Below are 19,510 nucleotides of genomic sequence, written 5' to 3' on the forward strand. Positions count from 1 at the left end.
AGGGCCGGTACTTAAGAGTGGGTGGGTGTTGGGGGTTTGAAATTGATTTATTATTATTATTACAACAGTACAGATGGCAGACTTCACTAAACCAAACCGTTCATCGAGATCACAAACATCATTCTCATGTCGAGCTATTTGTTCCTTCTCAAGTTACCTGGAATGTGTGACACGCAAAGCCAATGATGTTTACGCAGGGCGAGAAAAAGCACAATTGAGCCTCCAACTGAGCCTCCTGCGTCCATGCCAACACTGTTCGTGAACTGAAAATAGTGTAAACGGAGGTAATTTTTCTTTGTAAACCCAAACAAGGTTTCACTTGATATCAGTTAAATAGTAATAGAAACACCGGTTAATTGTCCCTCCTGCCATCTAGTAAAGGAGCATTGAATTGTTCTGCCTGTGGCTAGATGTCACTGGAACAGATAATAAAAAAATGTTCAGACCAACGAAGTATATTTAATGATCTCTCACTACACGGTGGTTGGGAATCACTGTGCTATTGACATGATGTTGCTGAAACTGAGATTTCGTAATATTCAATAGTGTCACAGTGGCTGAGAAGTGGCACAGTATCCTCAGCGCTCGTGTCTGGGAGTGGCCGAGTGCATGGCTCCTTTCACTGCGGCTCCATCGGCATGCAGGCCGCGGTGTGCCCAGTGTGCTGATTGAATACAGAGGCTGCGGCCCCGGCGCTGCCTTTAATCTCCCCTCCCCGTTTAACTTGGCCTCTGTGCTGCTGCTCAGCTGGGCCATAAAGACGCACACGCACACTTGGGCGCGCTCACGCGCACACGTTCTGAGCTGTCTTTCTCCTGGTTTCCTGATTTTTAATCCATATTTTGACACTGCTGCTGCTGCTTGTCCTCACACCTTTACATAATATTCTTTCTCAATTTATACCTGTAGCTCTGCAGGCAGTTAATGATCATATCTCAGAGCAATTACAGGGAATTCTTTCGAGGAACGTGCCAATTTGCCAGTGCGATTTGTTTTTATTTTATTAGCCAGAGGGGAACGCTCACGACGGCATTTAATAAAATCAGTGGCGGGGCTCTGTGATATGTTGTGGTTACAGTTATCTCCGGTGATAAAGAATCACTTTCTCGTTATCTTCGCGAGCTTTAAAGGTTGCCTCCTCTCAAAGAAGAGCACACAAACCTCTGACCCGAGCCCCAAGACAAAAAAAAGCATGACGGTCCTCAACTGTTTAATTATTCACGATGCTGCATTAAATAAAGGAGGCGACCCCTTACTCGCTTGCAAAAGAGCCCCCGTAAGCGCCTCTGCCGGAACTTTATGAGTACAGTGCAAGGGAGGTCTTCTGCCTTTCCCAGTCAATAAAAGTGGACAGTTTTAACACTTTTATACATATTTAAAACAGTCCATTAGGTGATTGACCTCCATAAATACAGACTGAGCAACTCAGCAGTGGCGTGCGTTGGTTGGAGCCAACAGATAGGACCGAAAGCGCCATGAGAAACAGGAAGTTGGCAATCACACCGGTCTGAGAGGTAACATTTTCGTAGCTCCGAAGATGAGGGGGTTAGAAAAAAAAAAAAAAAAAAAATACAAGACACCTTTACTTGTAAATGCATGGAATGGTGAAATCTGTTAGTTTAGCATGTATGGCTAGTTTAAGAGCGTTATGAGAGTACCAACTCAATATTTACTGTATTGTCTACTTACCCCAACAACAAAGCATCAATTCAAGGCCAAAGTCATTATTGTTGCATTACTGGGATGTAAAATAACATTACGCTTTGCAGTGTCGCCTTAAGTGCAACTGGTGAGGCTTTAAAATTTGACGGCGCTTCGCTCTGTTGGATTGAAAGAGCCCAAAGGCATTCATTATCAACAGCTGGACAAAACATTAGGTACACCACCGCAAATGGGATCTACTACAGTCGGTATATCCAAAAGTCTGCATTTACAAAGATCGCTACGGTGACCTTATCGCGGGAATACATTCTGGACACACCCACTAGCGATGTAAATCCACATTTTAGAGAGACCGAATTTTCAAAATTACACTTTCACATGTTTTAAACATTTCAACTTATTAAAACACACTTTTAAACACATTACATTCTAGTAAGTAAATCCACTGGAAAAGCCCGTATTGCTATAAACTGCAGATTTTCACAATGTAGCAGGGAGTTCTGAGATAGACACGTTGCATAACATCTTATAGTAATATGGTTTCCTCAGCTGTAACTTACCTTATTAAATCTATATGGGAAAACATCTAAATTAAAGCAAGAGACAGTATTTCATGGTGGACTTTGCTGTTTCTTTGACTTAATAAGCAGAAGATGGACAAGGAGGAAGAGTTTTTAGAAGAAAGAAGCAAAGGGACAAAAGATGGGAAACCAGTAACAAAATAACGTTTGGCCTGCGCTATTCAAGTCAACGAGATTGTTCCTCTCCTGCCTTTTGAATGAGCGAGACAGATGATTGGATCTCTCATGAACAAAAGCTCCCTTTTCCTAATCATCAATAATGCTGCTGACAGGCGACCGACTAATGAAGCACAGAGCTCATTTGGTGTCAAACCATTGTTGAGTGGGAATTCATTCACGTACAGTAAACCCTCATTTAACGTTACAGAAAACTCACACAATCAATGAAATCCCCAATTATTCTTTATATTATTATATATATTTATACATTTCAGATATGCAATTGAATCCCAATACGTGATCGAGGCAGGTATTTTAATTTTCCACTTGAGGTCACCAATCACAAACTCCAAACAAGCACATGCCATTATTTTGAACTCCAGTTAAAACTATTGTTTTAACTACAGCACTGTAGTTAAAACAGAAAATCAAGCTAAACGTTGCTCTTTACTCGGATTTGTTTCTGTCCATATTGTTATGAGTGTGTTCATTCGCTATTCGTCGGGCTAAGGTTGGTATTTGTTTGATTTCATAAAACTCTGATTGTGGCTTGTGTTTTAAACAGTAACTTCCCGGTCATGCTCTTTGCATCCTCGAGCAATTTGGTGGTTCACCCAAAGTGTGAGTTGAGAATTTTCAGTAAAGGTTTCTTTGTTCCGCCAAGAAAAAAAGAGCCCAATTGACATTATGTGAGTCATTGCCGCATCATATCATGTATCATATCATTTTAAAAATCGACGGCTAATAAAGCTAACTGTAACAGAGATTTGCAGGTGAGTAACTGCGCTACATTGACCTATTAAGAAAAAAAAAATGCAATACACAGACGTTGCGATAAGTGAACTGTGACATAGCGAGAGATTACTGTATATGCACACATATACACATGGACTGAGACACATTTTGGCTCGTCGAGAATTAAAATACCCAATGTGCCGTTTTGTTTGAGCGACAGCTGTGCGCGGAAGTTGCAGAAAAGCGCTACCGCCTGCTGATGAGTGTGGGCTGTGATGACGTGAGGCTGTCAAAATACACTGACAGCCTGTCAAACACGATCCGTTTGTTGTCATTTACACAACAGTGCTTTTAATTACAAAAGATGAGCTGTAACAAGGGGATGATGCGAGGCAGGCCTGAGGCCAGAGTGACCATCAGAAGACTTTTTTCATTCCGAAAGGTCACGTCTCATCTCCATAAGACTTGCTGTAGTTGAAGCCTGATTGGACTATTAAAAAAAACTGTCCAGTAAAGCCAAATGCAATCAGAACAAGGTCAGTTTTAAACTCAAGTATTTAATCAGTACAATAATGTACTATGAGCCTACGTTTCTCCTGAGAACCAGTTTGAATAAATTCAATTTTGAGTTTTAATGCAGTCCATTTGAAATCTTTAAATGCATTCGCAATGCGGCGGGTTAAAGATCACACCCGCACACATTCATTCGGTAAAATATTCAGATGTAAAAAAAATCATCATAATAATTTGTACTAAATATTGAAAAGATTTGAATAGCCCGAGACATCCTACTCAATAAATTGTGATACAATTTAAAGGGGAAGTTTACTGTTATTATGATTATTATTATTTTATTTTTGCGACTATTTATCGCAACTCCAGTATGTACTTTCACAATCACACGCCTAGGAGACTCCGCGGACCCTCAGCAACCTGTTTTAAGGGATAATTATTACCAGATTCTCTTTGGATGTATTAAAGGGGTGTAAAGACACTGTATCATAAAAAGGCTAATTTAGCATGTATACAGTGCGAGAGGCTGGAGCAAAATGAAGGCGCAAGAAAAATCAAAGCACATTAGACGTCAGTAGGGAACTAGGACATTAATAGAAGAATTCCCCGAAGGCCGGTTATGCACAGCATATATAATTGGGTTACATTGCAGTTACCCCAGTCTTATGAGCCTACATTTACTTCTTAAAGGCTTACAGAACTATTTCCTTCTGTGGCACATGTTTTGGGATACATACAGTATGAATAAATGGAGGTTTGCTCACAGAAGTTTTGAAGGATATTTTAGGTTTCACACAGCGCACCACGCTGCAATGAATGAGCTTTTTCCACACACGTGGATACAGTAGGCACTTGTTCAGCTCTGAAAGGACTCTGACATCCTGGAAGTAGGCTGCCATCATGCTGCTCTCACGTTCTTCATCTGGGGAATGAAATGAATTGGAGCTCACCGCGACTCGCTTCTTTTGTTTCGTAATGTAGAGACAATGGAACTCATAAGCTTGGCTGTCTAATTTCTACATACTTCACAAGAAAAGCTGGATTCAACCAGGCAGAAATCATGTTAGATGTCAATGATTGATTCAAAATGGAATCAAATGAACTGATAAAATGCATTAAATTGACTTTTTTGTGGGGAAAAAAAAATAATCTAATCTGCATGATAATATGTCATCTGGTGGCAAAACCGTGATATATGGCTACCATACCAGCAAAATAAACCTTTCAAAAGTTCTTACTCTGCTCATTTTTCACCACTGTTAAAAAGCCACTGAACAATTTCGGGGTGGGGAACCCAAGAGGAGAGTACCTCCGTGAATTGGTCCGTGTAGTTGGCTCCGTGGTGGAAAACTTGTGCACGGTAATTCTCCTTGAGACATGCAAATACATCACCCCTATACCCACACATTGCAACAAACAGCAGAGAAAACAAGGCCATAAAAAGGCAAAGTACGCCTTATATTTCACTTTCTGAGCGGCTTTGGCCAGACGCTGGCTCATGAATATTTAGGCTGGGCTGCTATGAATATGCATTGAGACACCGGAGCGCCGCTATCAGCACACAGATTTATGAGCTGGTGTGGAGATAATGATGAAGGAGGGGATAACCTGGCTTCTGGTATGATGACAGGGAGCTGACGCACACACACACACACACATACAGACACACACGTATGTACTGTATATACATATACATTCATGTGATCGTATGCACTCACTTGATACATTACATCTGCTATTAAGAATACTAAACCTACAGAACTGAGGTGGGGAACCTATGGCTTGTGGGCCATATGCTGTACGACCCAAGAGTCCATTTGATCCGGCCAACCGTGCTAAGCTAAAGACAATATGCTCTTAAAGAAAACCCTGCATTTAACCCACTATATACAATAACAATGAGTATTATTATACTTTTTCCTACATGGAGGAAAACTGAGATGGACCTTGATCGGAAAAAGATTCCAACCCCCTGTTCCAGAATTTTCGGTTTTAGAGACAACTGTCTCATGATGTCATGCCCGAGGTGGGGAAAATTATTGAATTTCATTTGTTTATTGTTGTATTATATGCATTCATTCATTTTCCGTACCGCTTATGCTCACTAGGGTCGCGTGTGTGCTGGGGCCTATCCCAGCTATCTTCCAGAGAGAGGCGGAGTACACCCTGAACTGGTTGCCAGTCAATCGCAGGGCCCATATAAACGCAGTCACATTCACACCTATGAGCAATTTAGAGTACCCGGAGAAAACCAACGCAGGCAAGGGGAGAACATGCAAACTCCACCCGGAGTTTGAACCCGGGTTCTTGCTTTAGAGTATATTGTTCATTTTATTTTATTGTATTTTCTTAATAGATTTTGTGTTTTTCACATTTCATATACAGTATTACAAAATGGTTATTAACGTGGCAAGACAAATCAAGCAGCGTGAGGGGTATCTCATGTGTGGTACGTTTGCATTAACTTCAAATATTAAGGTGTTGGCTGGCAACCAGTTCAGGGTGTACCCCGCCTCCTGGCCGATGATAGCTGGTAGGCTCCAGCACGCCCGCGACCCTAGTGAGGAGAAGCGGCTCAGAAAATGGATGGATGGATGGATATTAAGGTGACACATTCAGATGACCTGAAAAATACGTGACGGGCTAATTAAAGTTCATTTGTCATGAGTCACTGTGGAATGCGTTGCACTCAGCTAACTTTGTTCCAGGCAGCTGATGTCAACCTCCATTCCACAAAATGTCAAAGAAAATTAAAATGTGACTGACAAACATCACATTTTTTCCCACCACTTCTATGTATTTATTTATTTTTTTTATTATTTAACTGTTATACAACCACCACCCACAGCATTATGTACACCTGGACCATTTAATGAGGGCAAGACATGAAGCGTTCCATTCATAGGACAGTGAGGAAAAAGTACGTGACCGCATCAAGGTGATCGAACAGCAGGATGACAAGGGGCTGATGGTGTCGCAGTGGCAAATGATTTATGTTTGACTGCAGAAAAGCCACATAAGAGGGTCGCACGAGGAAGAATACAGCATGGAAATCCATCCCAACCCGAATTCTCAGCTCCTTTTGCCAACACTGCATGCTCCTTCAGAGGAGATAGCAGCACTCACTATAGCATTTAGCATAACAAAAGAGGAGGAAATAAGGACGCGAGGAGAGAGAGGGGAAAAAAAACAAGTGAGGAATGGTGCATGTCAAGTACGAGGAGGAAGTTCTACATTTACGAATATGTGTGCACGTGCGTGCGTGTGTGAGTGTGTGTGTGTGTGTGTGTGTGTGTGTGTGTGCATGCGTGTATGCGTGTGTGCATTAGTAATAAAGCCAGCGGGGGCTAGAAGCTAGAGCGCGCACACAGTCAATGTGCTTTAATGGAGACGATGTGCTCACTTCGGTGCGGCATAAATGATAAATTATTCATTTGCTTCAACATCAGGCAGCCGCTGTTATTACCAGGCGGCGCTTGGCCATCATTTACAGATGCAAATGAAATGGCTTAGACTTTTAAGAAACTGGCCGAACACACTAAAGCCCACGTATCGGCCAATCACTACAGTTTGGTCCTGCATGGCGTGCAAGTTTTTCACTATTTTATTGCAGTGATATGACACATAAAGGGAGGAGCTGGAGAGATTAAACTGAACTCCAGTGGACTAATACAAGAATTGGCCTTCTTTTGATGGTTACACCATCAAAAAAAATATGGAAAATGTATAAATGGAGTTTCCCTTCTAATGATTGAGCTATTGTGGTGTTTTATTTTTCAATACACAACATTTCACTGTCACAGTTGGGATTTATTTAACCCAAAGATATAATTGGTCAAAACAAATGTCTCTGGGAAGCTGCTTTGAAAAGGGAAATACCCAAAGAGGACGACGCACACTCTTAACAAAACTATTTCTGAAGTTAACAAGCACAGACTGGACCAGGAAGTGAAGTAAGAGGGGAAAACCTCTCACTATAAGATACATATGAGCATTTAAGCCATGTTTCCACAAAGTGGTTCACTTCATTTGGGATCGCTTAACTATTTTTGAAAATAATCTATTGAGATTTTTGTCTTCAAAACTTTAATATGTGCTTTTTTTCAAGGTCCTCTTCTTATGTATTTTTCAATAAACACGAGCAATAAATTAATTGGTATTACAATATACAATACCAGATGGATTACTGTGGAATTTGAGGGGAATAGGGACCTCATTATAATTGCCATGGAGAAAAAAAAATCCCCAAAAAACCCGCAAATGAACGGGGGATCGGGCCAAAGAAATGTGAATAAGCATGGGATTGGGGAAAAATACAGCGATTAAGTGGGGGTTTCCGTGAATAACAACAACAACAACAACAACAAAATCTACCAATAAGTGAAACCATGAATGCCAAACCTCAAATATGCGGGGGTTCAGTGTATACATAAATTGTGCTTTCTAAAATGTTAGGCTTCTGCTAACATAAAGGCAAATTAAGAAAGAATTCATATGAAAGATGCTTTATTTATCTACTTCAATTACAGTTGCAAACTTGCTATAGACTTGCAGCCTTGTAAGCGCTCACCACAACAATTTAACAAAATTCTGCCAAACGAGTGTGGCGTAAACTCATTGTATAAAATCACATAAACTAAAGTGCAGATTACAATAACAATGAAATCTGCAGCTTTACCACTTCAAGATGTCCTACTTTTGTAAAATTCGAATCTGCATGAGGACTGCATGTCTTACACTGAACTTAACTAGATAGTCTATGAATAAATACAATATACAAGTATAACAAAAAATATGTAAGCTTGCTGATCTCCAGTCAGTAAGATCGTACATACTAAAGTGCAAGAAAAGATTACACCTGTTTACACTGTATCTGACGCAACATTTTTCTGATTTCAAAAACAGGGATAAATGCCAGCAGGCATTTCCGAGTAGGGACGGCGACGACTCATCGTATCAGTACCTTCAGTTTCATTCATGAAATCGGACGAGCCAACGTCTGGCCACAAATTGACCAAATCATCCTGTAATAGTGCCCTGCGATTGGCTGGCAACCAGTTCAGGGTGTACCCCGCCTCCTGCCCGATGACAGCTGGGATAGGCTCCGGCGCTCCCGCGACCCTTGTTAGGATAGGCAGGCTCAGATAATCCTGTAATATGTAGATTTTGTAGGCCCTTTTACAATAGACCTTGAATCGAACCGTTCTGCTTGGTGGACACCGAGCTCTAGGCTCCCACTCGTTCAGTTATTCAGTATGCACTTTCCTATCCATGAAATGAGTCCATGGAGCAGGACACAGAAAGACCAAAACACTATCTTGATTTATTCTCGCGTTTTCCACCGGTCGTCACGTTCGACGTTCATCCCAGTCGCTTCCAAGTCCTTGCATTCATCCCGTGTCGCTGGCTCTTTCTTGGTCCCGCAACCCTTATTTCTGCCCATTTCCAGCGGAGGCGGTGCCAGGGCCGGCGTGATTGGTATGCAGGCTCCATCTGATCCAATGCAGAAGCGCAGTAAGAGGAACAACAAGGGAGGAAACGTCCCAAATTGGATTTCCACGGTAACCGGAGTGTAGGTGGTGTTGCTGCTCTTATTAGTTCTGATGTTTTTTCTCTCTCTCTCTCGCTCACGCTTTGGCTTCTTTTTTTCCTCTTGTTTTCTCTCTCAGCCCCTGCTCTCGCCTCATGATTGACTGCTTGTGTTTGTGTGTTGCTGGCACACACTGACTGCAGCGCCCGACGACACAGGTGCACGTCAAAATACACGGTCAACGCATGGAATGACACTTGCATGCAAACACCAATGCGCACACGTTACACAACCGAACAAAAGACCCCTGCGGAGATGTTCACCAGCTCCTCTCCTACACACACACACACACAGTGTCCTCTCCTCACAGCTCCACAGGGCTTCACCACAATACACATGTAGTTGCGCAGCACCATTATGGGACTATTTTAAGGATGTTGGGTAAAAATATCAAGCGGCTCTCGAGTCAAACTGCCGCATCCTCACGCTATGCAAAATGTGGCCCCAATGAGGAATGATCACGGAGGCGATTTTATTTATCCGCTTTAAACCGCACCGCAGGTGTCGTCGGTGTGTTAAAAGCGAAGCCTGCATGTGAAACAACTTTTTGCATTCAAATTGCTGTTGATTTGTGTGCAAGGCCAACTAATAATGAGCCAAATATTATATAACCTGCTACTCCGTGTGACTTCTCTGCAATTAGGTTCCGCAGTAATGAGGAGAGTGATTAAAATGCAAACAGGCAGCGGGAGCAACGTGTCATGAAGATTTCACCTTTCACCTCGTCGGGACGGGACATTTTTATCGCGCCACTACGAGCACCACATATTAAACAGTGAAGGTAGGTAATGCATTAATTATTTCAAAATCTTGTTCTTTGTTCCAAATCAGTGGTTCTCAAACTTTTTACAACCGAGAACTACCTAAAAAAAAAAACATTAGCTCTCCGATTACCAACATCATGGCAAACATAAAATAAAGTAGCCTAGTCGGGCCAAGTGTTCATCAAAAACAAGATGACCAATTCACTCACAAATATACTTTTGTGTGAAATCTCCTGTTTGGATACACAGCTTAAATGTACCTTCTGGCATCAAGAGGAAGAGTCTTTAATGTCGCTACCTGTAACTGACGTAGACAGATGCACAGAGCTATATTATTTGACATAAATAAATTAGTTCCAGACCGTTTAACTGCAATTGGGTAATCTCTCACAGCACAGTGGTTTGGAATGAGTGGATGAACAATTTACAATATAATAAGACATAACCGATCCATGCGTGCTGCTTACCTATGTTGCCATGGCAACCCTCCCACCCACAATAATGAATAAAGAAAAACAATGTGCAACCCCCTGCAACTCCACGTGACCCATCTTCCATGAACCTTTTTACAAATACGACTTCATTGGGCACAAGACAAATACAAAACGACGCATTCCGTGATGCAGACGGTGCATGGGATTTTGCGTAAGTGCACCTAATGTTGTGACCGGCAAGAAAGCATCTCCTGCATACTGTGCTTCGTCTTCTTTTGGCTCGACATTTTACCCGTCTGTTCCTTTTCCACCTCATTTGCCGACGTTGCCGCCTGCCCGTTCTCTGCCACGGGTTAGTTCATTTTCAGCCGCAACCAAAGGAAATGGCGCATTGGGCTCCTCCGTTGGCTGTTATCTGTACTCACTATGTATATGTGTGTGAGTGTGGATCTATCTATCTATAAAAAAACCATTTCATTCCTATTTGTGGAAGTGTGTGTGTGTGTGTTTGTGTGTGTCTGTGCGGCGCTTGGAGCCAATTACTTCATTAGCAGCTGACGGATTTCTCCTCCTTCCTCCACCAACCACATGCGTGTTCTCACACACACAAAGATGCCAGCTCAGCAACCATTTCAAGTCCATCAATTTAGGGAAGCAATTTGTGCAAAAAAGGGTGTTTCTACCTGGGCCAAAAAGCAAATGGGCGGTTATGCTCTCTTAACCAGCCGGCACAGTTGGTACTTTTGACCTCTGATATCAGTGCATCTCACTTAAATAACAACTAACTACAAAGTAGTGATAAAAAAAATTTGCCATTACATTTGGATTTACACCAATTTCAGTGTTAAACATCAATGCAATGATTTGATGATGTCGTTTTTCCCTGAACTCAGAAATATCGGTTATTTTTCCTGTCACGCGGAAGTAAGATGTATATCCAAAATATCCACAAACACATTCTGGTGGGAAATCCATCTAATAAGAGTTGCTGATGGTGTTTTAGGACATACGCTAACTGTAAAGCCCTTTTTTTTTAATTGCTCCTGGGAAAAAAAGGACTTTCTATGTGCTTTCTGCAAGCATTAAAATGTGATGGAAATGCGTACTGTCACAGTCTGTTTGATCATTGGTAATTTTGCAATGTACTTATGCATACACATAAGCATGCAGGCAGGCGGTTTGTACAGTTCTGCTGTGTACGTCAAAGCTAAATTGACATGCGCGGGGTGCTTTAAGGCCACGACTTGGATGTGTGATTGAAGTGTACAGAAAGACACAGTGTACAGTCGCACCCAAAGGCCCTTCGTACAACATTTGAGCTAAGGAAGTATTTTCCCTTTCCCGAATCCCACAAGACTTATTTTCTTTCAACTCATTGGATGTGCTATTATCGTCTGGCTTAGGTGGCGGCGCACGAGGTATAATTTCTTGTCTGTTCAGCAAGGCAAATGTGCCACGCCGGCATATTTCCTTTGCTGAATACATGCGATTATTAAAATCAAATGATTTTTTTTTTTTTTTTTTTTTTTATACCCTCCCGTCCCTACTTTTTTGTGCGTGTGTGTGTGAGTACTTCAAACATCCTATCTAAAATCGTCGGCTTTACAGCCTCATTGTGAATTTCTCGGTGATAATAAGCGCTGAAATATGGAAGGAGAAACAGCAGACGTGTCGATGCAGTGGGCAAAGGAAGTTTGCTCATTTGAAAGGGGAGAAGAAAAAAGAAGATGTGAGTCAGGTCACATCAATGCATAACAAACAAAAAGTGCATTACTTCTCAGATGATGAGAAAACTCTGAGAGGCCCGAGCTGTTTATAGCATTGCGGCTGTCAGTCTGGCGTATAAATTATTGCGTTTACAGTATATAATGCCTGCATTACGTCTAAGTGACGAACGGGCCTTTCTCCGAGACTGTAAAGACTCGCAATGCAGCAAAAGAAGGAAGGTTTTTGTTATTTTGCTTTAAATAGTCCCTGCAGGTACAATAATGAAGTCCTCCTGCCCTGTGTGGAATGGACCGTGATGATGATGAAGAAGCAAGATCGCTGGCTGTTTTCCATTCTTTGCCATTTTTTCTTCCGAATCTTCCTTGCAGTTGATGTGAGATAAGCTATAAAATAAACGCACTCAATGGGAAGTAAATACATAACTGTAAACAATTATTAAAAGTGAGTGGCGCAGTTATGCTGAAAGTTCCTTCACAGCAGTTGCTATAGTTACGACTAATAGCGCTCGGGTGGCACAAATATAAATTTCAGAATATGGTCATTATTGTAGTTGACATTTATCATACTAAAGTCATATTCAGTGCCATAAGGGGCGGCATAATAGAGACATTCCTCAATATTAAACAGTGCAGTTCAACAAATACAATAATAAACATATAGTTAAACTAATAGCTCTCGTTATATGGGCTTATATGCATGGGATCTCATTGGATTAGACACGGTAGCTGTACCTAATCAAGAGTCCTGTGGGTATACAGCCGTTAACTAACGCTATTATGAGTTATGAGGCAATTGCCACTGCCACGGAAGCATAAATCTAAGCAAAACAGAAAGAAAAGGCCTTTTATTGGTCCCTTTCCTAGTATAAACATACACTGCACGAAAACATATTGGGTTAATTAGTTTAAGAAAACCTACAAAAATACCCTACAAGCCCTGAAAGAGAGAAGGAAGAGTTTTAGCTTACATTTGAATATTTGTCACTGGTGTTCTTGTGATATGAAATACAGAAAAGGACCAGAGTTCCCGTTCAAAAGCTGAGTCATTTGGATTGAGTTAAGTGCATTGGGAGAGAGAGCACGTTCCATTTCGAATAGACCAAGAAGTGAATAAGGGAAACACCATATAGTCATTACGGCGATGTTATTCCTGCAACCTGAACGATTGCATTCTGACACTCTGTCAATGATAAGCTGTGGTGGTCCAGAAAAATGCATTGTGCATTGCATGACTAATAGGCACTTTTCCCTCCAATCTACATGCTGGCATTAGACAATGAATGAATCCCCCTCCCTGTTATGACCCATCATGTTATAGCTTGTCCTTTACACTGGTACAAATCCATTTTCTGCTGTAGAGATAGGAATTGGAAAGCCGCGAGCAATTTATTCAGGGGTGCAACAAGCTAACGGGATGTGTCGTGGCGTGGCGTTTTCTATTTAGTGATTTTCATTACTTGAGATTCGGTTCTAATTCATTTTCTATTGGTGCACAAGAGCTTTATAAGTGGCAACAAAAGGCAGGAAAGAAGTAGCAAGACATCCCCAGAAAGAAAATAATGATCTTTATGAAATTGTTTTAGACACAATCTGACAGGCGAGAAAAGGCAAGTGGCTCGGCTTGTTTGAATCGATAAAGCCTTGCATTAGTTTTCCAAAAAGAAACATGCGATTTCTTCCGGAGGCGCACCGCAGCATTGGTGATATTACGAGGCCAAGGTGAGCTCACGCACTATCACCAAGCTAATGTCAGATTAAACCTTGATTTCTGTCAGATGGAAATAGAGAAAAATGTTCCAGCGCAGCGGATCCATAAAGCATGACCGAGCTTGTTATCACTGACGCCGCATTTATGGCACAGGGGCCTCGGGTCATCGAGCCTTTGTAGGGACAAAAAATAAATAAATAAAAAGCCTTGTTTCTAAATCCATTCAAATGACTGCGGACTCAAAGACAATCAAACTTCTTAAGTACCTATTGATTAGCGAGATGAACAGAGACACGACGATCGATCGACCGCCGGGATGACCTTATCGCTACCTTTGCCACAGCAGGAAAGTGCAAATTGAAAGCGCAGGAGGGTAAGCACACTTCTCACCCGTCATTTCCTCGAGAAGGCGACGATGTAGCACACTCGAGCGCCGTGTAATCAATAGTCTGGAGAGTTAGCGCGTGAATAAAACTGACCCAGGGGCCACCTCGGTGGCCTTCAATCAGCACTCTGAGCTAATACATCTGGGTAAATACACACGGGACTTTGGTGGGATTGTCTGGTGAGCGATGGTGGAGATGGACATGTTGCCGCTGCTGCAAGAATGCACCGAAGAGAACCCGCCTTTCGCAGAGACGAAACTGCTGATCTGAGAGGGTGTCTGCCTTGCCTGTTGACAAGCAGATAGACAAGTATTTAACCTCTAAAACTGCTGGCCCTCCTCTGGTCCCCCTGACTCTGCGTGCCCTTACCACACTCACAATCTACAGTATAGATCCTGCTCTCCCACAGCCCATTGGTTGCCTACTGAGGCTGTAATTAAAAATAGAGCTGCAGTTATTAAAATCACTCCATGGAATTCCTCATATCCTCAGTGCACATCGAAACTGAAACCAATCCGGCTCTACCGCATTCTACCACAATCTGTATTACACGTCCAAGGTTGTAGGCGATTGAGTGATTCAAAGTAAGAGAGTATCGGTCCAGATTGGTTGGACCGCTGGGATTTGCGCGTGACACTTCACGGGCGGAAGGGCAGGAATGAAGGTCTTCTTCCTGACATTTCGGCTCGCGCAGCCCGATGAGTCAAAACTGGGAGGCAGACTGGCTCCTCAGAGCCAGCTTTTCATTCACGCCAACTGAGACACCCCCCCGCCACCCGCCATCTTTTATTGTCCCACCGCACTGCCAAAACACAATCAATAGAACTTTAGGAAAGCAGGGTGCAATAGCGCACACTTTACAGTCCCACAATCAATACGGCAAGTGAAATATTAGAGAGTCCACGCACGCACGCACGCACGCACGCACACACGCTGGGGCAGCAAGTGCCACTAGACACACGACGCAAGGAGGTCATTTGAAGAAGGTTTGATTACCTTGAAAACACCGCTACAGGTCTCCGCCGTGATTCGGATTGATTCATCTAATCACATTCATTCACGAAACCTTTAAGTAATGAATCAATTCAGCGATTAAGTCGTGCATTTTACAGCTGATAACGCGCATTACAGATAGCTGATCCTCGGTTGAAATGGGCCGTGGAACGGCACGTTCGCTGACGTGGTGACGGATTCGACATTGAGGGAGATTTGTCAAGAGGAACGCCTCCATGTTGCTTCTTTATGCCAAAGGAGTATTACTGCGGCATTAAATACAAGCACATTATCTTTCTGTCTCTGGAGCCAGCAACTACGCTTCGAGGCTGAGATCTCTAAATTCTCTAAAGATGAATAATAAATGCCTAAAAAGGGAACAACGACTTAATGACTGACGTTACTGCTGCTCAAACATCTTTGAGTCGGAATGCTACAGTACATCTTCAAATGGACAGGATATACTGGACCACCACTTTCGACTCTACACCCATCAAAAGTGAGACAACAACTAATAATAATAATCTGGGCGCGAAAGTATAGAAACTGTTTGGAAAAGCGTAAATAGAGTCTTAACCAATACAGGCAGTCCACAAAGGTTGAAAAAGGGCAACTGGATTTTTCTTCTTTGTTGGAGAGGTTTCACCTTTAATCCAAAAGGCTTCTTCAATTCTAAAATGTATAACTTAACAAGCCTTCACCAATTTAGAACTTCCTTCAACAAGAACAGTCCAGTTGCCTTGATAATTGATTAATTAATTCAATTATTGATTCAATAATTGATTGATGCGGTTTACCATGACATGGATGACTGAGAATCTACACGGAGGAACACAGTCCCGACCTGAACAATGCTAATCTGTTCAAGGCCAAAACACCACACGAAGACCCTGCCTCCATCTCCTCTAAGGACCCTGATTGGTCTCGTAGTTTTTCTCTGTGTCGTCTTACGTGTTTTTACAGAATTCAAGTCGAGTCAGAATAAGACGCCCTTTACTCACTGGGTTTAATGAAGAAAAGCAAACCTGCGCCGGACTACTTCTCAGCTCCGTTTTAGTGAAGCCCTAAAGCAGCTCCCCACTTCAAAGCGAGGCGTTTTCGCAGAAATGGTGTCTGCTCCAATGAGAAGTTGAATGCGAGTTCAGCCGCACATCATTTTTCCTTCAGTCAGAAAGCATTTCCCGCCACTCCACGTTGTCCACGTTATTGATCCTAAAAACCACAAGGTTAGATGTAATGGTCCAAAACGACAGAGAGATGTGTATTCATACACTGTGGCTGACACCAGGCAACCCGCATCAGTTTTGATTTAGCACATACGGAGAGAAGCACGGGCCTGTGAATTCTCCTGACAGCAAAGATGGAACAAATGGATGGGAGCGACTGTGTGGCATGGCAGTTCTGCTCAGAGCCTTGGGCAGATTTGGGTCAAGCAGTGTCAAAGGCTTTGTGTCACACACGTATATATGGCCCATTGAAGAAGGGGGGGGGGGCATCACACCTTAATCTTCAAGGTATAAAGGAGGTAGCTGAATGAAAGACAACATGTTTTATAATGTGACAAGACAAACTCACATTATCTGTTGCCGTAGCACGGCCAGAGCTGTGGCAATGCTCCATTCACGTATGGATCGCTGCGATATGGCATCGTCCTCTTACGCACAGAGAATTGTGCCCTGTCTTCATGCGAGACTGTGAGTGTGCCACATTTAAGTGAATCAAAACGAGCCGCTTTGATTGGCGGCGACTGCACTCGGCTGTAAACACACCCACAGTGGCGCAGAACGGACCCAACCCGATTCTGGCGCAGAGTTGTGCCACCCGCCGTGCAAAATTTACACCGTTCACGAAAATAGAGCCCGGAGTGTTAAGGTAAACTCAAGTTGCCAAAATTGCCGCCTTACCTCGTAGTTTTAATCTCTTGACAAGAGTGCTAACTAATGTGACTAAAGTAATTGTACTTAAATAAACCCAATTTTAAGAGCAACACTTTTTTTTTTTTATGTGTTTGCATTTCATACTAAAATCACTCTCAGTCAGGGACTCAACACCATTATTTCACTTGATCCCATGCTTGGATTAATCCAACAATTCTCATGGCAGGCCCTCTATTGCCATGTGACAAATAACAACCCACTGAGAAGCTAAATTACATTAGCTCCATTGCTTGGATTATTGAAGTGGACACTGTGAGAGTCTCGTGACTAGTACATTCAGTCCTCTTCCCAATGCAGCCGAAGCTAGCCGAAGCTCCAAGCTAGCCGAAAATGTGTGCGTCAAACAGGGTGTCAGCAAATACACAGATGAGACTCTGTGTTTCTGTCAATGGATTTCAGGGCAATCCAGCTATTCCAAGGGGTCTTCTGCCAGGCCTTGTGTGCGTGGACATTCATTATCACCCCCCATAAGACAACCACTGATGCCCTTGGAATTCATGCCTCTCATTTGGTTCGATGAGGCTTTTCGCTTGTGACCTTCGTTATACCATACCACCACATATTTACAAGCTATTCAGTGTCAAGCTTGTAAATGATGATGAATAACTCCCGACATGATAACAGTCAAAGTGTAAAATATAAAGTCAGCACTGCTGATGAGTCTAAGCATGCTTCCTCACATTAGGGTAGCCTGGAGCGACGCTTTTGTCGTATTCTGAAGTGGCCACATGTTGGTCTTTTTGACCCCAAGCATGTCACAATACATTAAGACTTCCAAAGGGAGGCTTTGGAGGCATGTGCCAGCACAAAATCCTCAACTCCACTTTGTCTTCCATTTTGGCACAAGAACTCGGTTGGATGGTCTCCAAACCTGGTACTCATGGAGTCTCCAGATCGCGGGGAGAGTACCTGACCTGAATATTTGCTCAGGAACGAGAGCATGCTAAGGCACGCTGGAAACCGAGGAGTGTCAAAGAGGCTCTGTTTGCCCAGAGCTCTTCAAATGGGAATATTAACTGCTTTATATTTGCTGCCAAGTTCATCAAGTACAGCGACTATTTGACTTTCATGAGGAGTAGAGCTTGAAATGTACTCACACCCCTGAGAGATTAGTCGGCTTTGCAACACAGCAGAACGGGCCTTTCATTTTGCTGCTGCCACAATGAAACGGAAGCAATAAAAATAATGAAATTAATCAAATCCTATCAATCCATTATCAGTCTTCAAAAAGAGCTGAGCCACAGTGCAGCGTGTCTGCATGGATGTGGTGATGGTGACGATGGCTTTTTAAAACGGCTGGGAGGACGGGTGTGAATGATGATGGCGATGATCTTAATTGCGATTCAACCTGGTTGGAGAATCAGAAGGAAGGAAAACAGAAGGTAACAATAGCTTGGCTTGACCTCCATGTTAACCTAATGCTAGACTCTAGTGCCATCTATTGAGAAGGTTTAAAACAAAGCAGTGCATGGCCATTTAATTGCTTCTTTTATGCCTGTGTTGGAACTTCTTTTTCTTCTTACCTATCGTGGGTGTAATTAATTTTTTTTAAAAATAAAATCTAGCCTGTGTGTAAATTTTATACGCAGCCGTCCTGATGCGCACAGACACTTTTAGTGACAACTCCACGGCAACACGGAGATGGTGCAAAAAGCGTGGAGGTCGCGGGATTACCTTCTTTGAGCAGACGAGAGTGGATGAGGAGGATGAGGAAGCAGCAGATCGCGGCTCCAGTCAGCGCCCACGCAACTCGGAGCAGCTGCATCCTGGCAGAGGGGACGATGGTGGTGGCGGAGTGAGCGGGGATGGAGAGGGTGCAGGAGAGGGGGGCTCCAAACTCACAAAATCACACTGTGCCGTAATGCAGCATTCATGTATTATGTTAAAAAAAAAAAAAAAAAGAAAAACAATCAATCCAAAGCGTTAGTCCAAGTGGAGCGGCTTCAGTGCGTCACAGTGCCTCCAAAACGGGCTGGATGCCCATCGTCTTTCACTTGTTCGCCACCTCCCGCTCTTCCTACAAGGCTGTTGTGAGCCGATCCACAGGAGAGTGTCCTTCGAGTCTGCCTTCGTCGGAGTCGATGCGGGTTTTACGCGTGCGCACGGTTCTCCAAGGCGCGCAGAAAATGCCCACGGTCGCCGCTCTCCACTGCATGTTAGGCGCGCGTCTCCGCGACCACCACCACCGCCGCTCAGGCAAACGCGAGCCACCAAGTCCCCCTTGCAGCCTCTCTCTCTCTCTCTCTCTCTCTCTTTCTCCGCTTTTCCCCTCCCTCCCTTCCTCTCTCTCCACTCAAGGTTGCGGTTCCATCTCCCTCCCT

The 19,510-nt window shown here is 43.1% G+C and overlaps 1 protein-coding gene across 5 annotated transcripts in view; it reads right to left on the bottom strand.

Moving 5' to 3' along the window:
- Positions 1–19,510, bottom strand: part of tafa5a (TAFA chemokine like family member 5a) — a 100,145-nt gene that overhangs the window by 45,453 nt on the left and 35,182 nt on the right. The window contains exon 1 of one of the 5 annotated variants that reach the window (XR_009786335.1): positions 18,864–19,439. The exons of 3 other annotated variants lie outside the window; for them this stretch is intronic. Coding sequence is in view for 1 of the 2 variants with exons in the window: in XM_061761518.1 (XP_061617502.1) it covers positions 18,864–18,954 (91 nt within the window). In the remaining variant the exon portion in view is untranslated. Of the gene's footprint in view, positions 1–18,863; positions 19,449–19,510 lie in introns of those variants that run through there. One more of the 5 variants, XM_061761518.1, reaches the window with a different exon arrangement.

This window comes from Phyllopteryx taeniolatus, chromosome 22, assembly GCF_024500385.1.
Source record: "Phyllopteryx taeniolatus isolate TA_2022b chromosome 22, UOR_Ptae_1.2, whole genome shotgun sequence".
NCBI classification, from domain to species: Eukaryota; Metazoa; Chordata; class Actinopteri; order Syngnathiformes; family Syngnathidae; genus Phyllopteryx; species Phyllopteryx taeniolatus.